We start from the raw sequence: 22,070 nt of genomic DNA, 5'->3' as shown, positions 1-22,070 counted from the left end.
TAGCATATCAGGGTGTAGTTTTTTTCTCTTTTATTAAAAAAAAAGAAAAAAAAAAAAAGAAAAAAAAATCTCCAAACTGTGAAGTTAAAGTCATGTCTGCTTCAAAAGAAGTAAGATTTGAAATGTTTTCTAGTCCTTCTGTTTGAGTTTAATTTCTGTACAGACCTGAAGAGACCTTGTATGAATTTACTGCCCACGTGTCATGACATTCTAGATTGGGTTGATTCTATTTTACAACACAGGTTCAGGTTACAAAACAGCTAAGGAGGAAGGAGGAAGAGGAAAACTGTGTCTGCAATAAGGAAACTTACAGCCATGTGAAGATGAGAAGTTTTGTAAGGTTGGTCAGCTGTGTAATTTCAAGCATTTGAATTGGAATATTCAAAAGAAATAAAATCAACTGGTTTAACTTGTACATCCTGAAAATTTTGTAAAATTATTTTTATTTTAAAATATGTTAGTTTTCGTGAGTGGTAGTTTAATTTTACTTTTATCATTGCTGTAATTCCCAGTTAAATAGTTAAAATAGCAAGGAAGAAGTAAAGGGAAATGTATTTCTTGCATTGATCTCTGTGAAAGTTGCGTTTTTCTAGAAATTCTGAAAAATTTTACATTCATTTGAAGTATGGCTACATCAAAGTCTAACAATATAAATTTTTTGGGGGGGGGGGGGGTTTGTTTCTCTAAACAAGCATCCACTTTTCTTGCATGTTATCATAAGCACTGGTGATGTTCCTCTTCTGTAAAACGTAGTTGTAGTCAAGAACTGATTTTATTCTAGTAAACTTCAGAGGGAACATTCCTGTTGTTATACGGAAATAACACTTCTGTTTTAGTAAACTTTATCTTGTAACATTTGCTACATTGTATAAAGGGAAGCTGAAGATTACACAGATAAATTTTTTTCTAAATAGTGCTTATCTAAAGTCAGTGTTTATTAGAATGTATGAAAAATACAGAATTCTTGAAGTTTAATGTGAAGCCGACCTCAGTACAGCAAAGATAACTGGAGGTAAATTACTGGTTTTTAACTCATAAGAAAATAAGATTCACCATTCTGAATCAACACTGACTTATATTCTTTAAAGGAAGCAGGTTATAACAATCTTTCAGTTGTTGCCATGAAATCAAACAAAACTGAGCATTCTTATTTAATACAGGATATTAACTTGTGTGTAAATTGGTTTTCTTTTTTTTTTTTTCTAAGCTGTGTGAAGCACTGTGGCTTTTGAAATACAAAAGATGATATTCATGATGCACATTCAGGTTTTAATAGCTGTTAGAACTTGGTTCATGTGCACAAAATAAAAATACCTTCAAATAGGAGAGGATTTTGTTTGGATGCCTAGAAACTGCTTTTTTAATGTCTTTTTTTGGTCTTGCAGAAGAGCTGTATGTCCAGACAGAGGGCCAGTAACAATAAAATTAAGCAGAATTGTGAAGAAAAAATACAGTAAGTTGGTATTTGCCAGAATTGCTGTGTTTTTTTAAGGTACTCTAGAATATCTTTTCTTGATGAGCCAATGTAATTTTTTAAAATTGCTTACATTTGTATACAAAACTCAAGTTCCATGTAGTAGAAATGTGGAACTTCTAGAGCAGAATTGCAGTATGTAAAACTCCTATTTTTATATTGCTGGAATACTGCCTTTTCAATTTCAGTCACAACTCAAATGGATGTGGTTTCAACCTCGAATAATTTTCTGTGTCAGGCAGCTGGGGAACAGCTAATGACTAGCTGTTATTCAGAGAAGTTTTTCTTTTGGTGAGAGTTCAGACACAAGCAACATTTAGCTATGTTTTAGGGTTGCTGTTCTGAGGGGCTTATTCATTAAAAGTTGTCTGATAAGTCTATTCATAACTTAGAAAATGAAGACAATATCTGAAGAGGTAAAAACTGCTTGGTATCTAAAAAGCTATTGTGAAGGTGCGTACATTTTCATTTTACTCAGTTTGTAGGTAAACATTGTAAATGCACTCAAGATACACATTTTGTTAACCTCCCATTGCATTACTGATTTTGATAAATAATCAAGAATATGCTAAAGTTAAGATGAAAGTTTTGTTCCTTGTTCCACAGGTAATATTTTGCATGACAAACAAAACAAGAAAACTTTCTCTGTGAAGATAAACAAGGTTGGTTCTGATAAGGAAACATTTGTAAATGCTTTCAGTTATTAGAGCATTTTTAAGACTACCTTCCTACTTATTTTTAAGGTTAACTTCTATTTGTTAATTTTGGTATGACTCAAACTTTTTTATTTTGTCTCTTTTTGTCTTGAAGTAATTAGAATATAGTCCCAGGTTATATGAGCTTCTTTCTCAGATTAAAATTAGTTTCTGGTGGTAAATGTTTTCATTTAGATTAGGCTATTACATAAGATCATGAACCCTGTTTTCATCCATCTCCTTTCATCCAAAGGAAGATGGTTTCATGTACAAGCTGTCAGCCAAGCACCATTATATGAAGGTTGTCATTATTTTCTATAGAATACATAGACGTAATCAACCAAGTAATTTATGTGAATCTGGTGTAGACATTATGGTTTGCATCAAATTGGGGGTTTTTAAATGTGAGATTTCTGTCAAGAAGGTTTCTGTTTCCAGGTTACTTGTTCATAAATCTTAGCCTATAAACACAGGATCACCAGATGCCAGATTTATAAGGAGTTGTAAATGCTCTCATTTGATTTCTACCATCCCTCCTTTCAAAAATACTTTGTGTCTCTGAGACACAAGTTTTTAATCAGTGCTTTCTTACTTGTATATGTACCTGTAAATGAATGTGCAAGAAAAAGTTTTAGGCCATAAATTTAATTCTGCAGTGCAAATGCCATCATTTGCCATCATTCTGTCTTACCTGAAGTTTGTATATTTGTAGGAAAAGCTTTGTTCAAGTCCCTGTTCTGGCTACTGCTTTGTTCCATGTAGTATGGGGCACATCCTGTGTATTTTCAGCAGCTCATAGCCTGAATTGTAACTTCTGTTTGGTGCTCATTACACCATAGTTGCCAGGGATATTGCTAGCTCCAGTTTGTCCCTTCTAAGTCAGGTATTTGGAAATTTGGGTTCTGTTGCCCTGTAAACTTAAAAGTACATTTCAGTGCATTGAGGGGGTTTTGAACTGGAAAGATAGGGCTTAATGGTAGATCAGCCACTAATGTGACTTCATGGCTGGGGAATGCTTTCATTTTTAGTTTTACTGATTTATGTTGAAGTGTTTAATAGCATTAATGTCTCAAATAGTACCTGTAGCAATAAAAAAAATGCATAAACAAAAGTAGAACCATTAAAAACCTTCAGGAGGAAGCACGGGACTCAATTATCCAAGAAATGTTCAAAATTTAAAAGAAAACCATTATGTACTAGCAACTACTTTATAAGCATATTTGTGGAACATCTGGATAGCTCTTTTAATTGGAGGGAGAATGGTTAATATTAAAAATTTATATTATTCTTAAAATAAAACTTAAACCCAACAGTTTTTAAGGCAAAGCTTAAAATTTTTACACTGATAAAATAGGGCATTTTCCCTGCAGAAGCAGCTCTGTGTGCCAAAGTTTGGTGGAGCACATGGATAATGACTGCCTGTTGAGACATGTATTCTTATATATCCCACTCCAAAGTTTATTTTTCATTTTTCTAAATTAAAATTATGGGAGTATTCTAAACTCCTGTTCTAAAATACCAATCCTAGGGGATGAACAGGAAAGTTTTAGTCAGATTTGAGGTGGTGTGAGCCCTTTAGGTGCTGTGACAGAAATGGATCAGTGTAGGAAGTATATTAGTGTGGGAAGAGTATCTGGAGGACTGTTGATGGTTTGTTGTTAGGGTTTGGCTTTTCCCCTGCAGCCAGTGCAGTGCCCAGCAGCGGAGCTCCCTGCACGCCTGCAAATGGCAACGGGCCAGCACACAGCGCGTGGCTGGGCCTTGTTAGCAACATCAATTGGTGGTGATGCTGGTATGGTTTGAAATACCAAGTGGGTTCTGAGTGCTGTGCCTCTGTGTGAGGGCCCAGTAACTAGACACACCAGACAATCTTCATATTCCGTAATCCTGCCTGAGGGCAAAGGAGAATCCCAGCTACCCTCATTAGGTTTTCTTGTTACTTGAAACAAAGCTTTTGGTGAATTGCTGTGCAGGGGTGTGAAGGTGCTTGGGTTGTACTTACTGTGGTGCATTAGGTAGCAGAGTTGTGCACTAGTGAAGATCTGGCTTAGTTATTCATAATGTCTGTGTGGAGCACAAAAGATTTTGCTTTATATAAAATATGAAGTGTATCTGCAAAGAGCAGTTGTTGAGAACTTAGAGACTGAATAGAGAACATTTGTTTGCTGTAACTGCAAATGTGTTCATATACCTATGGAGCTATTATGGTGTCTGTTTTTTATGAGCTAAAGTCTTGCTGACCTAATTTTATTTCAGTGCGTCTTCATGTATTTAGTGTTAATTATTTTATTTTGGGTGTCTTTAATTAATAATTTATTTTTTGTGTAGCCCAGAAGACAGACCTGCTGGAATGAGCGCATCGGAACTAATTTCTTCAGCACACTTCTGGCTGGTGGTAGCAGTGAAGAATCCTTTTTTAGCTGTAGAAATGACTGGTTAGTGTGTACTAGTGCTTCATATAAATTGATGGGTAACTGTACTGTAGATTCTCAGCTTCCTTCTGCTCCTACCTGTATATATACTACCTTGAAATATTTTGAAGATTGGCAGAGTATTTATTCATTGATGAAGAGCAGTTAAAGGATAAACAGGAACATTTTAATATGAATACTGTTAAGGGCACACCCCAATTTCTGTCATGTGTTCAGCATCAGAAGCACACACTTGAATACTTTAATCTCATTGATTTAACAAGAGTTTTATTTTTAGTTCATGTTTAATTCCTTGCTGAATTGAAGCCTTGGATAGGAAAGGCTTAGCCTGTTACTACGACAGCAGTTACTGAAAAAGTTAATGGTAAATATCCTGGTTTGTATCAGAAACAGTCTTCTTTGTTGTTGTTTTTTGATTCCAAAAAGAATACTTTAAACATCCATGAAGCAATTTTGCATTAAGCAAAATACCTAATTAAGCCTAATACTTAAGAATGGATGTATAAATAAATTGTTCATTGAATAGATGGAAGAAAAAGAACAGTCTAAAAGAATGGTATTTGGATAATATGGCCTAATTAAAAAAAAAAAGTACGATGTATGTTTTTGACAGTCTGTAAAAGAGGAACTTTTTGCCATGCATGCAACAGAATTTATTAGTCAAAGATGCAAAGTTTCTCCATCCTTCAACTCTCCAGCAGACACATTTCATTTCCAGTTTTCCATTCCATCTGCTTTATTTATTTAGGGCTTCTTTTATGTTTGCTGAGACTGTGTTTTTCCTCTAAGCAATAACCAATGCATAGTTTAATCATGACTGTTGAAAGTTGTAATACAATTAAATGAAAGTCATTGATAGGAGCAGTTACTGAAATACAAAATTATCATAGTACAAAGTTACTTTTTATAACTTCTTGTATGAAATTTGTCTTTCAGTACAGAATTCACAGAAGTCAATTCAGGGATCAGACAGAAGAGACAGGAACTGGAATTGTCCTGTTCATCTTTGATTGCTAGAGTTGAAAGGTCTGTGTTTTGGATTTGTAGTGGATCATCATACTTCAAGTTTGGAATTTGATTAATTCAAATTGGTCTTTAGATAGAATATTATTTTCTTGAGACTAAGTAGTTTGCATTTAATTTGTTAATTTTTTATATATTTGCTGCTTGGTGATTTTATGTCAATAGATTCTTTTTTGTATGTCTTAATAATTTTTTGCTGCTTGTGACAAGCATAGTAACTCCACTGACTTGTGCATCTTAATATGTCACCTTTTCACGGAAATGTGAGTTTGAATGTTTTTTCTATTTGGAAGCTAATATTCAATGAGCTTTTAAAATTATTTCTGTCTCTAGATATCAGACTATGCTTGATTTGGCATCAATCTGATTCTGATTCCCCACAGCGCCCTGTACCGTACTTTCATGGGTTGGTTCTATCACTTTTTTTGTAATAATTTATTAAAAAAATTCTGTTTGCATCTAAAAAGAGCTAACAGAGTTGTATCAAGTGAAACAGAGAACATAAAATAATTCTATGGGTTTTCTTGTCAGAGAGCAGGTGTGTGTTAAAGCATGCCCTAAGGATATTTTTTGACAGTATAAAGCAGAACCATAAAAATACCTGATTTTAAAATAACACAATAAGAAATTGGTTCTATTATCTTAATTTCATTACAAATATCTTTGTTCTTTTTGCTATTAAAAAAAAAGATTAAAGTTAAAATTGCAAGTGAAGAATTTTTAAATTATAATAAAAAATTGCATCTAGGATTGAAATAATAAATCTATTACATGTGCGTTTTCTTAGGAAAAGTTTCACTCCAACTCAGCGATAATGCAAAAATTGTAGATCTCTAACTAAACTCTGTTTTTGCTATTTATTTTGTTTGCTTGAAGAAAAAAATAAAAGGTGTATTTTCTAAATTCTCATGTAAACCATTTCTCATTTTACTGCAGAAAAGGTTGCTGTTCTGCTGAAGTACTAAATCAGCACTCATTCCCTATATTTCCAGTGCTACTGCTTTGGACTGAGCTGTTATGGTTTTGTATTTGACTTTAAAGAAAGCCAGATGTATATTGGTTTAACATAACATACTTTGTTCAAACAGTTTTAATAGATTAGGCAGTAAAATAAATCTGAAATTAAATATGACAAGGAAAGTTTTGTTCACTGCCAGCTTTGTGTTTGTCTCCAGCTCTGATGTAGTTAAAAGGATTGTAGTTGCCTAATGTGTTTTGGTTTTGTGCATTGTTTCCAAGACTTGCTGCAAACAACTAAAACAACTAATGGTACTGCTTTTGCTTTTACTTTGCAGTGTTCCTTTAATATCTTATGGAGCTGAAGCTGAGACCTTTCTTCTCACTTCTTCTGCAGTGGCGGGAAGAGTTCTTCCAACAAATATCAGGCCTTTGGAAAACTTTGGTAAACTTTTTTTTTGTAAGTTTTCTTTATAGCTCATGTGGAGTATTGTTAAAGTATGATTATCAGAAATCAAACAGAGTTAGTTACTCTTAATGGGGGAAAAAAAATCTGTTTTGATGCAATTTGGTACTATTTCAAAGTCAGCTACTTAATTTCTGAATTTGGAATATAGAACATAAATAATCCACCCCAAAGTTGGTACAACTTATTCTTTTGAAGATTAATTAATAAGTATTTATGTGACTTATTCCATTTCTAATTGCAACATTTTTTCCATTCATGCCCTTCTTTCTTCATTTCCCACTGTTTGAGGATAAATCTTATTTTGATGCATTATGAATGGCATGTTTCAGAGGTATATTGTGCAGTGTGAGGAACAAAACTTTCTAGCAGAGAACAGCATTAGTTCGGAAGCAGTGAAGTGTATGGATCTCTTTCAGTTTGCGTACAAGCTCTACAGGGCAAAACCTGGCAAAAGTGCTGGAGCTCCATGCTCTGTCAGGAAAGCAGCAGAAGACAAGACATGGAAGGAATTGCCTTCCTCCAGTTACTTTAACAGCCTCTGTCTCCATACTCAGCAAGAATGTAGTTTCTCTTCCAAAAAGTTGCACAAGTTCAAAGAAGTGGAAACAAAGGAGTCTTATTTTATAAGGCTTGAGTTAATACCTTCTTTGAATTGGGAATCACACCATTTTCACTTGTCTAGTAGGCAAAGAGATAGGATGGATTTGGGTCTCCTGGCTTATGAAAATTGTGTGGAAATAAATTTTTGGAAGGAATTAAGTAGTAGAAGGATAATGAAAAATTTGCATTCATATTCTTATTCTTTTTAAAGGTATGTATTTCTCTTCCACATTTCTCAGTGAAAAATGGATAGTTTGCTTCCTCAGGTCTCTGATGTTTGGCAGTGCAATGTAACTGATCCTTAACCATTTTGCTTCTAGTAATATACTTTGGTAATATACTCTAGTAATAGTAATAGTATATAGAGTATATAGTAATATACTATAAGGGTATACTCTTATATATAGATAAAGAATATAGAATTCTAGATATAGAATATACTATGAGACTATAGTATTACTATATAGTATTACTATATAGTAATATACTAGAGGATATAGTAATATACTGTACTAAACTGCATGAAAAAAATTAATGCAGTACGTTAGCTTGTATCTCTTGACTTCCCTGTCTACTTTTCTACTTCTATAGTCAATCTTTTTCTTAGGATGCACCAGAAGCATTAAAAAATTATGTTTAGAACAGAATCTTGTCAGTTGTCTTGATTAGAATTTTGATACTTGTACTGTGGACAAAGATTGAATTTTAAGATTAGAGCCAACGTACTACAGTGTTTTAAGATTCAGAGCTTAAGTCATCTTCACATTTTATTTAAATAATTCCTATTGATAAGGAGCATGCAGGAAGTAAGAGCCTTAAAATTTCCTAGTAAAACAAGGGGATGGTGGACATGAAGATGTCCCTTGAGGATTTTAGTCACATTCTCTTGAGTGAGTGTTCCTACCCCATTTTGTTTTTATATAGCATCTGAGTAAAAGAATGGCACGCATAAGAAAAGGTAAAGACAAAGGCAAAGAGAAACCTTATCTGAATATTGTTAGAGATGCGCAGCAAGTATATAAAAGGACACAGACTTTTTAAAAAGGTGAAGAAAAGGAGAATGAAGAAAATAAATGCATTTTTAAAAAGATGCAAACTGGTTCTTTCATTTCTTACTAAATTTTGCCTGAAACATCATAGCTTCTCTCAACTTTTGGTCTTACTCTGATGCAAAACTGTATACTTAGGTAACAGCTGACACTGGCTTCCAGAGCTGTACAAGGAGGCATACAAATATCAATGATGACCATATAATGTAGTGTCTGAATCATCCCTGTAGCTGCTGCAGTTTTAATAGCCTGTTCCTATTAAATAGTCTGTTTTACTAAGTTGACGTGAAAACGCTTTAGTGAATCTACGAATACCACTAAGATTTATGCTGGCATTATGCAGTTTTTGTGTGATTGAAATATTTTTCAATAAAGAGTCAGCTGAAATGCCTTTTATTTGGTCCAAGTCCAAATCTTGTGAAACTTTTCTGTTAAAATTTTACAAGTAGTTGGGAATGCTAAAAAAGGGTTTTTGCTTCACACGTAGATTTTGAATGTTCTAGAAAAAGAACTCGCCTTTTAATTCTGTCCAGATTCCCACATTCCACTGGTATTCTGCTGGGGTTTTTTTTTTAATTATCGAAAGATGATTTCTTTTCCCTTGAAGAAAATAATCACAGATATTAAAATTTGAAATGTCATGTAACATGTGACTTGATTTCCTGGCTATTGTAATAGATGTGAAGACATAATTAGTCTGAGACAGCCACCTGTTGTTGAGGAAGTGCTGCTTAACCACTGTAAAATCACTTCGTAAGATAATGATTGGTGAGACTGTTAGAGTAGATACCCAAAATAGTGTCAGACCTGAAATTCCTCTGGAAGTTCTTTACCATCATGTTATTTTCTTTTAAATACATGGTACCTTCTATACAGTTGATGTTGGTTTTTATTTTTTCAAGTGATTATTTGATCATCGGACATGCAAAACCCAGAAGCAGTACTTTTTTTTTCATGTTCAGGCAAATTATTGTGTGTTTGCAAGGAAGGTCAGAGGATGTGATTGTAGTCCTGTGCTCTTTTAAAAGCTAGCAAGGTCATTATGGAATTAATTCTCTCGAGATTATTGTTTGCATTTAATACAGTGATAGGTTTTTTTTTTGTTTTAACAAAGTAGTCAGTGGTAGAAAGAGGCTTTTTTGCAGTTACTTAGTTTTCTTATTCCAGTCTTACTTTTCTAAAATATGTATGTGAATACATTAGCCAAATATTTTACTGTAGCAGAAGCATGGGAAATAATGTACAGAGTTAAAATGATGTGTTTGTGATGTGAGAGATTTATTGTAAAATCTATAGCAATTAATCTTTCTTAGTTGATTTGCACTGTTTGTGTATGAAATTGAAGCCATGAAAGAATGCATTTTAACACCACATCCTTGCTGCTTCCTGAAATCTACACAACATGTGAAACGAATTAATGGACATACCAAGAAATTAATGTAGTTCTGAAGTATTGCATTCAAGTATATTTACTTAATTGTCATTAATCTTTAATTCCTGAGCTGTCCACCAGAAGCTTTCATAGCCGACAGTGCAGTCTTCCCTGTGCAGTGAATGTAACCCTTAGCTTCCCTTCCAAGACTTTTATTGAATGGTAGATGGCATGAAATAAATTAGTGCAGTATCAACACAAGAGCTGAGCTGCTTGCTAGGTGTGCCTTAGTCATTCTTCGTAGAGCTTTTGTTTTTTTAATGCACTGTAGGCTGCATGCTATAGGTGCTGCTGGTACCTGGGCTGTTTTGTGGCCGAGTTTAAGTTCAGTTTGCCCTATAACTGGTGAATAAGTTGCACTGTCATTGCTATATCTGATCAACTGCTGCACCTGTGATCATCCACTGATGGCCACTGGAAAATGTCCCTTTCTCTAGTACTGCGCTTCATATCAGCATGCCTGTGTTACAGTGACAGGACCTGCTATGTGCTGTGTGGTTAATTCCTTACTTTTCTAACAGTTTAAATGCTGGCTATCTTGGAGCAGCTGTTTCATAAATAACAAATAACAGTTTCACTCTGCATACTATCACTGTCCATGCAGCCATGCCAGCACTGCTTCTAAACTGTGTGTTCAGATATCTGATGTGTCACTTTACCTTGTTTCTGTTCTTTAAAACAACCAGTTTTCATTTAAAAAGGAAAAAAACTGTGGCAGTATTACATACTAAATCTTAAATTGTATTATTTGAGGATATCTGTTATGCTGCAGAAGGCCCTTTTATGTTTTTAAATACATCCAGATAAATGGTCATTATCAAATCTTAATGTCTTCTGTTTCTGTTAGAATCTTTAGGCAAAGGATATGCTGTTGCATGTACCCAAGAAGGAGAAGAGAAAAAGGAAGCCTCTGGTTCATCTGGTACTAGAGGAAGTAGGAGGAAATCAGTTGCTTCTACTCCTACGAGAAGGTCTGCTCGAAACAGCAAAAACGAGGCTCTGACTCCGTCTCGGAGCTCCCCTCGATCAAGCAGTTCTGCTTGTAGTGCCCCTGAAAGCAATAACCCATCTCTGAATAAAACTCATTCAGAAGCAGAGAATGCTCCTCCAAAACGCAAGTCTAAAAGAGCAGTTAAACAACAAACACCTGCAGTTAAAAAGAAACTGAGAAGTTCTGCACGTTCTGAAAAATCACCCTGTGGCTCAGTGGAAGGTGGTGACATTGCTGAGCCTGAAGCAGTCTTAACTTTAGATAAAGACCACCAGTCAGATAATGAAAGCAATAATGCAAGCCTCCCACAGAAGAATAATGTCGAAACAGAATCTGCTAATGGATTGGAAAGCTATAGTGAGCACGCAGAAATTGAGGAAACTACAGGAGAATGTGACAGAGATGAAGACACTTCAGGCAATGCAGATGTTAGTTTTTCTCTCCAAGAACTCCCAGTACTAACTTTAGGAAGTGGAAGTGAGGAATTTAAAGTAATTACTGAAAAAAATGCAGATCTTTCCAGTCAGGACAATTGTGAAAATACTCCTGAACAAGTGGAAACAGTAGCTAGTCCCAAAGATGATGTATGTGACCATGCAACTTCTGAAAAAGTAGATCAGACATCATGTAGTCCTCAAAAAGAATTAATGGAGAACATAGAGACTTTGACAAAAATAGATCAACCCATCGCTAGTCCAGAAAATGAATTGTTGGAACATTTGGAACCTCTGCAAAAAGATCAGCCATTGGAGAGCCCCGGAAGTGAAGTGCCTGAGCATCCTGAAGCCATGGAAACAGATAATTCTGAGACTGAACTAAAACCAGTAGTAGACTGTGCAAATACAAAACCTGTTCAAGATGAAGAACCAGATGCATTAATACACAGTATTTCTATGGACTGTAGATCAGAACAGCCCTTAAAAGAGAACACCATTTCAGAAAGTGAAGAGGGTGGAACTTCAGAGTCTCCCCCAGTAAATGCTGAACATAAACATTTTGGTGAAGATAACAATGAAATGATACCAATGGACTGTGACTCATTTTGCAGTGACCAGAATGAACCTAAGATTGAGCAGTTAGTACCACCTGAAAGTACAGAGCAAGGAGAAGTGAACTCCTTACAGTGTGACATGGGAAACTCTGTATCAGGTTCTGATGAAAAAGATGAAACTGTTCCTCAAGCAAGAGAGTGCCAGGCAGAGCTCACAAAAGAGAAAAAGGCTCGAACTAGAAGATCTAGATTTCACTCTCCATCGACAACTTGGTCTCCTTCTGGGAGAGAGGGCAGGAAATCTCAATCACCATCCCCTAAAAGGGAGACAACTGGAGACAGGAGCTCACGATCACCCAAGAAGGTAGTTGTGAAAGAGGGAAGGAGATCCACATCTTGTTCTCCAAAGAGAGACACACTCAGAGATGAGAAAAAACCACCATCTCGATCTCCCAAAAGGGAAACTGTCAGGGAAAGCAGGAGATCATCTTCTCGATCACAAACTAAGGATTCATCTCCAAGGCGAAAATCTAGGTCTCGAAGCAGTGATAGAGATAATCAAAGAAGAAATCGTGACAGAGAAAGAAGAAATAGGAGGTGGTCTAGGTCACAGTCACGCTCTAGATCAAGATCACGATCTAGGACTAGAAATAAAGGTTCTTCATTCACTAGAAATGAGAGGGAAAGTCATTCACCTCGATGGAAGGAGAGATGGTCAAATGACAGCTGGAGAAGTCCCAGAGGAAATGATCGATACCGTAGAAGTGATCAAGAGAAACAGAACGAAAATCTTAAAAAAGAGAAGGACAGTAATACAGAAAAAAGCAACGATGATCAGTGTTCTTCAGATAAGCAGAGAAATGATTGTCCAGACTGGGTAATGGAGAAGATAAACTCTGCTCCTGAAGCCAGGAACAGAGAGAGAGAGAAACCACATTGGGAAGAGGGTAGGCATGATAATGCAGGACAGTCTTGGAATAAAAACTTTGGTTCAGGTTGGATTCCGAATCGAGGGAGAGGTCAGCGTAGCCGAGGTGGCCGTGGCCGAAGCGGTTTCATGTATGGAGACCAGAGTGAAAGTCACTGGCAAAACAGAAAACCTCTCTCAGGGAACTCAGATGGTTCTGGGAATGAAGCGTCGAGGTTCTCGGAACAGCAGCCATGCAAGCGTAAGAATGAGCAAGAGTATTCGTTCGATACACCCGCTGACAGGTCTGGGTGGACATCTGCGTCCAGCTGGGCTGTGAGGAAGACTTTACCTGCTGATGTGCAGAATTATTATTCGAGAAGGGGACGCAATTCATCAAGCCCACAGTCTGGATGGGGAATGAGACAAGAAGAGGAGACACCTGAACAAGGTATTAATGGTTTTGAAGTGTAATAGCTTAAGCACAGATGCAGTAGCTCAGCAAAATCCTGTCACGTTGTCCTGTGATCCGATCTGCTGATAAGTTCTTTAAAAAATTATTTGGGATGAATCCACACTCTTTTTGCAATATGGAGGGGTAAAGGTGGAGCTTGGTGATTTCTTGTATTTTGATGGCTTCTTGGTTTTGCGTAAAGCTCAAGTTCTGGTTTAAGGACTGTGCAGCTGAAGAGTGCTGCTGAAGTAAATTGATTTGGCTGAAGAGAAAGCATATCTTCATAGTTACTTTCAGAATCTGCACAACTTTAAAAAGGCTAATTTGTTTCAAAAAGACATGAATTTGCCTGTGCAGACCCACATGGCAGATTTTAGAGATGACCAAGCAGCATGTTGATGTTTATCTTGCTCCTAGATAAGCATAGTCCTGTTTAAATGCTTTTAAAAAAATCTAGGGTAATTTATTAATACAAAACCAGTGCCTTTACTGTATTTCAGTTTTAAAATTCCTCCAAAATGTTAAGTCTAAATCAGTTTTGAAGGGGTTTTTATATCTAAAAGACAACTGCCCTGACAGAAATAAACTTTTGGTATATAGTAAGTTAACTGAGCTGTGGATGAGATTGATTCTGAATAGCTCAGAAGTCATCCACAGATTATTAATGCCCTGATTAATAATCTTTAAAGATAGATGTGAATTGATTTCAAGAACTATGAAATCCATTTCTGACGACAACTACACTTGAACTCTTGCACTGTCTCCTTGTTTTGCCTTTCATTTTTATCCATTTTCATCCCATATGCAAGCAGTTTTCTCCCTCTTCTGAGAGATAACTGCATCAGTGCCTTCCTAGTTTTGAGGCAACATTGGCACCCTTCTATCTACTGCAGGGAAAACTTACCAAACCTGTAACTGAAAGCATTTTGTGATTCAAAGACTTTTTCATGTAGTTCAGGAAACAGGCATGCTGTTACTCACTTTTGGAAGCTGAGAATAGTACAACAATCTCTGATAACTGGATAAAACAGGCTAGGTTGCCATCATGACATGGTCCTCCAGGGCAACCTGCTTTTGCTGACCCCACTTGAGGTTGGACCAGAGAGTCTCAATAGGTCTCTTCCAACCTTAGTGATTCTGTTATCCCATTATCTTTAAAAATAAGGATTTGGGCTGACATGTAAGACCTTAGATTGCGATCCCTGTGAATTAGATGACAGGGTTCCTCAAGGAAGGGATTCTAAGGAAGGACATCTTAATTGCAGCCTATCAATCATTTCTCCAAACTAATGTATTGACTTCTGAAAGGCTTGGTGCTTGTTCTTGCTTTCTGTTGAAGAGAAGATGGGATATCAAAGTAATTCATTTAAGAAGTGCTACTTGCTACACCAAGAGGTTATTTTTACTTTTCGGTTTTACCTGTTGTACCATTATGGGGTTTTTGAACAACTCATTCTGAATATGAATATCTGTTAAATGGTTTGAGGATGACTTATTGCTCAGTGTGAAAAATCCCAGCAGAGTATTTCTGTAATTACCAGAAGTGTACAGTGAGCATGTGTGAATCAGGAGCAGAGACTTGCTGATGTGGTAATGTGTGACTAACCTTTTGTGGTTGCAGAAGGTAATTTTACTGGGTAAATTATGTTGTCTTCCTGCTCTTTGTTGAAAAATTGCAGTTTCCTTGTGATGAAAGAATTTATTTGATTTGTTATGGGAGCAAGTATAGAAAACAAATTCAAAACACAGGCTTTCATAGTAGCCTACATTTTTTAGGCTTGGAAAATGGCATTTGGTTTCATGGCATGTGTGGTGGTGAGTGCTGTGCAATATCTTGAAAATACTCAGATTTTAGAAAGCTTTTTGATAATCCATCCTTAATTAAAAGTTTAGACACCTGGCTCCTATTTTGCTTTATGAAGTACAGAATTTCTTCTTGAAATACTGTCTGTTTTTTGCTTTGGCAGATGTAAACCTCAAAGACCAAGGCAACCAGCAAAATGATGGTTCTCAGTTACCAATAAATATGATGCAGCAACAAATGAATGTAATGCCACAAGTGAATGCACAGCACCAACCTATGAATATCTTCCCGTATCCAGTGGGTGTCCATCCCCCCTTGATGAATATGCAACGAAATCCTTTCAACATCCACCCTCCAATGCCCATGCATCTCCCTACCGGAGTGCCTCTCATACAGGTAGCTGCTCCCACAAATATTTCTCAGGGATTACCTCCGCCTCCACCTCCACCCCCACCATCTCAACAAGTCAACTACATTGCTTCACAGCAAGATGGAAAACAATTGCAGGTATGCTTTACCAGAAGCATAGAACAAGATGATATGGCAAGAACAATGGTGAAATAATACCAGTTAAGGATTCTTTATCTTGAATACCATAAATTTATACTTGCAGTTTCTTTCTCTCTTGCCTGTTTTCTTCCACCCTGCGCCAAATTTGAAGTGGAAGCATCCATGAGCATATGGGTTGTAGCTTTTAAAAAATAACAACATACAGCATCATAACCAGGTTTCTGTGGTAATGGAACACTGAAAAATTTCATCAGTGTTGTCCATTATCTTTTTTATCCAATACTAAATCTTTCCCTTTCAAACCTGATTTTTTTTTAAGCATTCTAGGAAATGCTTGAATACCGTTTCAGCAGCATGTAGGAAGTGATCTAAACTTTTGTGTTGCAGTTCTCATCCCATGGGGTCTATCAACAGAGGAAAATTGCCAAGAACTACATAGCACCCATTTGTTCCATACTTCCATTCTCCAGCTGTCACCATCTCAGTGGCTTCCCCCCACACACTTTTTTTAGTCTGTTTAATCTTTTGAGCCTTTTTATTAATAATTTCTGAGGTCTCTTTGGTGTTTTTTGCTTCTACCTTCTAACCTGATTCTCCTGGTTTTGCATGCCCTGTTTGAGACCTAATTCCCACTTTTTTCTCCAGTTTCAAAAAGACTGTACCAAGCTTAGAGCAGGTCAGACCATCTTTTAATGACTTTCAAGATATCTTTAAAACAACTCTTATATAAGTGAGCTCCTCCTCTAGCTGCCTGTTTATATTAAGAGCTTTTGTATCAAGGAAAAGAATATGAACAACTTGGAGGAGAACCCATGGCCCTGCAAGAAGATGTAATACTGCATTTATGATAAGTAAAGGGCTCTTCAGGAGTCGACTGGGGTTTGTGCTTTTCTTTTGCTGCTGCCTGTTCTAACCTAAACCACTTCCCCCTACATTCCAGGTTGAAAAAGTGAGCAAACGATTTCTATCTCTCTGTTTTCATGCATCATCTGTAAAGATCTGAAGTGAACTGATAAGTGGCCTACAGTGTTCTCACTTTTCACTGCTGTCATCTGTTTATAGTCATTAACTTAGAACAAGGAGAGTTGAGTGCTGTGGGAAATACTGAGTGGAGTCACAGGCCATATGAAATAACTTAATACACTGCAAAGTAACCAGCAAGGTACTGCTGAATCTAAAATGCTGGTACATTGCTTGTTGATTTAATTAATGCCTCCTGTCTGAATTAAAATATTTTCACAATTGGAAATCCAGTAGGTTTCACCTCCAAAGATGTAAGAAGTCAGAACATTGGCTTCAAATCTCTGAAATGAGTATCTAGTGCAGCAATAAGTTCCAGTAAAGATTGCGTATTGCTGCAAAACACAGTTACCTCTTGTAAAGCCCACGTTACACTTGTTGCTCTTACCTGCTTTTGTGGACTGGTGTCCATGAACCTGAATGCTCTTGCAGCTGCTACTGCTTTTTCTTTGAGCTTTCATTCAACAACCCCTCAATGGTAGCACAATAGAAATGACTGAATACTGCAGGACACCACCTGTCCTTCCTGTTGAAAGGAAAATGAAGACAGCACACTAGTGAGCCTTAGCATGCTGATTATAACAGCTCCATTTCTGTGTCCTTTCCAAAGAGCCCAGATTCCTCTTTCATTATTTTCCATCTAGATAAATGCAGATGTGTAAAGAGTAATGGTGATGACCTGCAAAAAACCAGCGTCTCCTGCCAGAAACATGTCAGGAGGATGTTTTGGGGTTCCAAAGTATGTACAGTGCCTTTTGATGATGTTTGGAAATGGCCAGAAAATGGCTTTTCCTGAAAAACAGATCCTGGTACTTCAGCCAGCATTTCATCTCTTTCTTGTGTATTTATATTTGCAAGTTCAGGCTGATAACAGACATGAAAATAGATGTTTTCAAAGCAGCATCGTTATAATGCAGGAATGCAAGTGTGGCTTTGGGTGGTACCTTGTGTAGGTGTGTTTAGGTGCTGATTTTTTTTTAGAAAATGTCTACTTATCACAACCTTGTTCTGTAAATCAGATTGATTCTGCAGCCATAAACTTCCTTCCCCTTGTACTAACACCCTCCATGCCTCTTTGCAGGATATTTTATTACTGGGATCCGAGCTAGAAAATGGCAGCCATTATGGTGACATGGAAGATGCTTTACTTTTCAAGCTTTTCTTTTTGGTTTTTTCTTTGAGTCAATCTAATGTAATATGTGTGTAACTTCCATAATAATGGGCAGTGTGGAAATATGTAATGAACCAAAGCATGCAGTATTTGTGCTCGTTTTAAAGCAGCTGAGACTCCTAGAAGGGCGCATTGCCATATAGAAGAATGACGTATTAACAACTGATGATTTTTTAAAACAGGGTATTCCAAATGCTTCTCATGTAAGTAACAGCATGAGTGCTGCAGCTTTGCCTGCTCCAGCAGCAGTCCTGGGAAACGTGGGAACAGTTCAGGGACCAAATTCGGGTAATGCAACATCATCAGGTCACATGAAGAGCTCTAATGCAGCTGTAAAATTGGGAGAAAACAAAGCAAGTATAACAGTGGAAGCCAGTGCTGATAGCTCGAAGAAGGACCAGGCAAGTTCAAAGTTCAGCATATATTTTATATACACTGTTTATATATTTACATTAAAACATATAAAATTTAATTTTTATGTAAATGTATTTTGATGTACTAAAAAATAGCAAGTTATGACAATAACCTCTCGGTCTTGTAATATTCATGTATGTAATATTTTTGTGGCAGCCACAGGACACAGATTAGCCCATGACTCCTTTTAATGTAGTCTTCTTTAAAGCAGTACTATTATAAATAATACTTGAATTGCTGTGGGAGAGCGTTCTGTGCTTAGCAGAGCACAGGCAGCTCCTATGAGAGCTGAAATGGGGGGGGAGGGGGTGGTTTTCTAATCTTCTGTAGCAACCTTTTTCCTATAAAGTGTTAACTTGTGATTGATAAAGATACATAGGCAGTGAGATATAACACTCAAGTTTGTTTTCCCTTCAGAAATTGTTAATTCAAGAAAAAGCAGCGCAAGAGGTCAAGCTGGCGATCAAACCTTTCTACCAAAACAAAGATATCACAAAGGAGGAATACAAAGAAATTGTGCGGAAAGCTGTAGATAAAGTAAGTTGGTGCAGTAATCCAAGCTGCAGACATTTCACCTTGGGGCAAGCTTTGGGGTGGGTTTCTCGTTTCTGTGGGAACAGCTCATAGGTGCTGGAAAGGGGGAAGAGGGAGAAGCAAAAATACCTTTCTTCTTTCTCCATCCACAAGAGCTTTCTTTGGCTTCTCAGAACAGAACCTGGTTATTGTGTCGCAGAATTGAATGGGAATTCAGACGTATTTAGGAAGCAATTGGAAAGTATTAGGAGTTTTGAAATATGTTTTGCCTGGGATGGAAGAATCAGAAGGGTCAGGAAATAAATGAATAATGTGGGACTGTGGCAAATCAATGGAAATGATTCAAATGTTTTTGTTCTTTAAACTGTTGCAGGTTTGTCATAGCAAGAGCGGAGAAGTTAATTCTGCAAAAGTGGCAAATCTAGTGAAAGCGTATGTAGACAAATACAAGCATTCACGGAAGAAAAATCCTGAAGAGGCAGTCTCCTGTGAAAGGAAATAGAATATGTTTTCATTTTTTAGTTTTATTCTATCTGCAAAGTGCAATTTCAATGTGAACTGTTAACTGAAAATTGTACATGACAGTGATTTGAATTTGGTTTTGATAAAACTATTTTTCAAGGTAGTGTATGATGTTTTGTTCTAAAGAAATATAGATCTGCAGGGCAACTTCTTTATTCCTTTTTAAAAACAGATTTCTAAAAAGAATAAAGGTGTAAAGAAGAATCATTAGGAATGTACGGTTGTGTGGATACTTAGATGTACAGCATTTTGACTTGAATAAGAGAGTGCATTAACTTAGAAACTTGGAGTACGTTGGGTTTGGAACAGGTATGTACAGTACATGTGATCAGTCAGATTAAAGTAAAATTTTTCTTTTGATTGCTCGCTAATTATAGCAAAGATGAAATAATTAATTGCCTTGACAAATACTTCTAGCGTTAACTGGACAGGCTGAATGCAGGGGTCACAATGTGTATATTAAAAAAGCACATGGAGTTGTCTGAACACAACTGTTTAGATTTCAGAAAGAAAAGTCATAAACAGTAAAATGTGGTGCCCAAAAGCATGGGTGCTGCACAGCTGTTGTAACACCAAATAAAAATTATGCTGCTTGGTATTGTTTGTGATGTTTTTTAATTTGTTTCAAGATAGTGGGATAACTTGAATAATTTTTATGTGTTGAAAGCCCTCAATCACCACACGTTGATAACCTCAGTTTAGGTTATGCCCTTAGGCTAGCAGGAAATTAGCGTACCAAAGCTAGATGTTCAGAAACAGAAAAGTTTCTTCTTCAGGTAAAATCAAGAAAGCTGGAATTTATCGTGAGGTTCCCAGTTGACCAGAGACTGCCAGTTGTGCCAATCTCAGCTGCACAATACTTTCCTCCATTAATTAGGGACTGTGGCATGAATCTCCAGCCTGGTATTGGTGAGCCCAAGCCAAGTGTCTTCCTGCTTCCCTGAGCACTGGAGACAGGTTATTAGAGGTACTGCAAGCATTCTAAAAACAGCTCTCAGGTCACTGAATGTACCTGGGGAAAGCTTACACCTCAGGTAAAACCACTTTTACTGAGGCAGCAGCAGGGAGCTGGAATACTGAGATCACCATGTGCTCCTTAGCAAAAGAACAGCTTGAGATCCTTCTCCAAGGAGCCTTAGTCTGACTTGTTCCCTTACTCTTACACAGTGCTATTAAAATCTTGTCACTAACCCTCCAGTCCTGTTGTGCTGTAACAGCCTTTGGTGTTGGATCAGCCTGGCTTTCACTCCTGCCCAAAGCCTCCTGGCCCAGAAGCAGGAATAAAACATTTTAACAGAAAGTATCAATTGAGATTTCTGAGGAATTATCTCTTTGTAGCCAGTAGTTCCCAAATTACCTGTTTTTGGCAGAAAAAAGTCTCACTTTTTAAGTAACTTTTGCAGAAGCCTAAGGATGACATAAGGGATATCCACCCGTGTACACGTGTGGTGTAGAGAGAGGTGTAAAAGCATGATGTTTGTTACAACAGTTGATTGCTTGGTTTTAACTGTAACTTTCTGCAGACTTAATGAAGCATTTGATTGTCTGTATTTATTTTTGTGTGCCTAAATACAAATGCTATGTAAATTAGAAACAGATATAATACATTTTCTACAGTCAAGTCAGGTTTTAGGCTTTTCAGTTTACTCAGTTTTACACTATGATAGCAATTTGTAAGATCTCTTGAATTATTTTAAGCTAAAATTGGTTAGCACTTTTTGAAAAATGTAGCAAATTGCTATGTGTATCCTGGTTTATCACGCCATGCGTACTTTATTACATTTTCCTTCTCTGAATTTTTGGATTTTAATCACTTTTATATCTTTTTCTAGTCTATACAGTTGAGCCTTGCTATAAAGCTCCTTTCAGGAGCCAGATAAATGTTTCAAGGGTTTTTTTTTCCTCTTTTGGAAGAGGTGGAAATTGGGGGAGGTGGGAAGAAACAAGGGAGGATTTGAACTGGGAGAAGGGAGGGATGATTCGTTTCTTGTTTTGCAGCTCCTGGGTGGAAGAGAAGCTGTCACTGGCTTCCACGTTGTTGGGGCAGTGACTATAGTGATGCTCCACTGTATTTCAAAACCTAATGAAGAATACCAAATAGAGTAGTGATCAGTAACTTTATTTTTTACAATTAAATACTTCAGAATTTATCAGAAAATACGCAGTTTGTTACAATTTCTATGTTGAATTAAAGAAATGCATTGCCTTAATCTGTAGACTCTGCTCCTGTTTCTGCCGAAAAGCAGCGAGGTCTGTGCTGCTGTGGCTGCATGAGAGGGGGAGTACGGCAACCCCAGAGTCCTGGTTGTGTTCCAGTAGGATGAAAGGTGGATTTCTGTTTATTGAAACACCTTCTACTGAAATGTCCCAGCATGCGCCAGCACTGAGAGCAGAGGTGGGCAGCTGAGCCCCCTGCTGCCTCCAGGGTAGTGGTGATTCCTTCAATCCAAGCTACCTTGGGGGGAACAATTACAAAAGTGTACCTTCTGTGAACTTATGCAAATCAAAAGGGTTTTCCTTGCACCCCTTCCCCTTTCTCACTGTGCATGCTGCTTGAATGTCTCATCCTGAAGCTATACCTTACGAGCACGGTGGCTGTCCAAAGTCCACAGTACTGTGTA

At 37.0% G+C, this 22,070-nt stretch overlaps 1 protein-coding gene across 2 annotated transcripts in view; it reads left to right on the top strand.

Annotated features, from left to right (window-relative positions):
* SCAF11 (SR-related CTD associated factor 11) overlaps positions 1-22,070 on the top strand; it is a 50,857-nt gene extending 28,787 nt beyond the window's left edge. For both annotated transcript variants that reach the window (XM_084206992.1, XM_084206993.1), the window contains exons 5-15: positions 243-340; positions 1,386-1,453; positions 2,081-2,136; positions 4,498-4,604; positions 5,538-5,627; positions 6,920-7,026; positions 10,979-13,471; positions 15,442-15,785; positions 18,162-18,380; positions 18,811-18,930; positions 19,301-22,070. In XM_084206992.1, coding sequence (XP_084063118.1) covers positions 243-340; positions 1,386-1,453; positions 2,081-2,136; positions 4,498-4,604; positions 5,538-5,627; positions 6,920-7,026; positions 10,979-13,471; positions 15,442-15,785; positions 18,162-18,380; positions 18,811-18,930; positions 19,301-19,429 — 3,831 coding nt within the window. In that variant the 3' untranslated portion in view covers positions 19,430-22,070. The remainder of the gene's footprint in view (positions 1-242; positions 341-1,385; positions 1,454-2,080; positions 2,137-4,497; positions 4,605-5,537; positions 5,628-6,919; positions 7,027-10,978; positions 13,472-15,441; positions 15,786-18,161; positions 18,381-18,810; positions 18,931-19,300) is intronic.

The sequence above is a fragment of the Fringilla coelebs genome (genome assembly GCF_963513975.1).
Source record: "Fringilla coelebs genome assembly, chromosome: 5".
Lineage (NCBI taxonomy): Eukaryota > Metazoa > Chordata > Aves > Passeriformes > Fringillidae > Fringilla > Fringilla coelebs.
The sequence above is the reverse complement of the archived record's forward strand: the minus strand, read 5'-3'. Positions and strand labels throughout refer to the sequence as shown.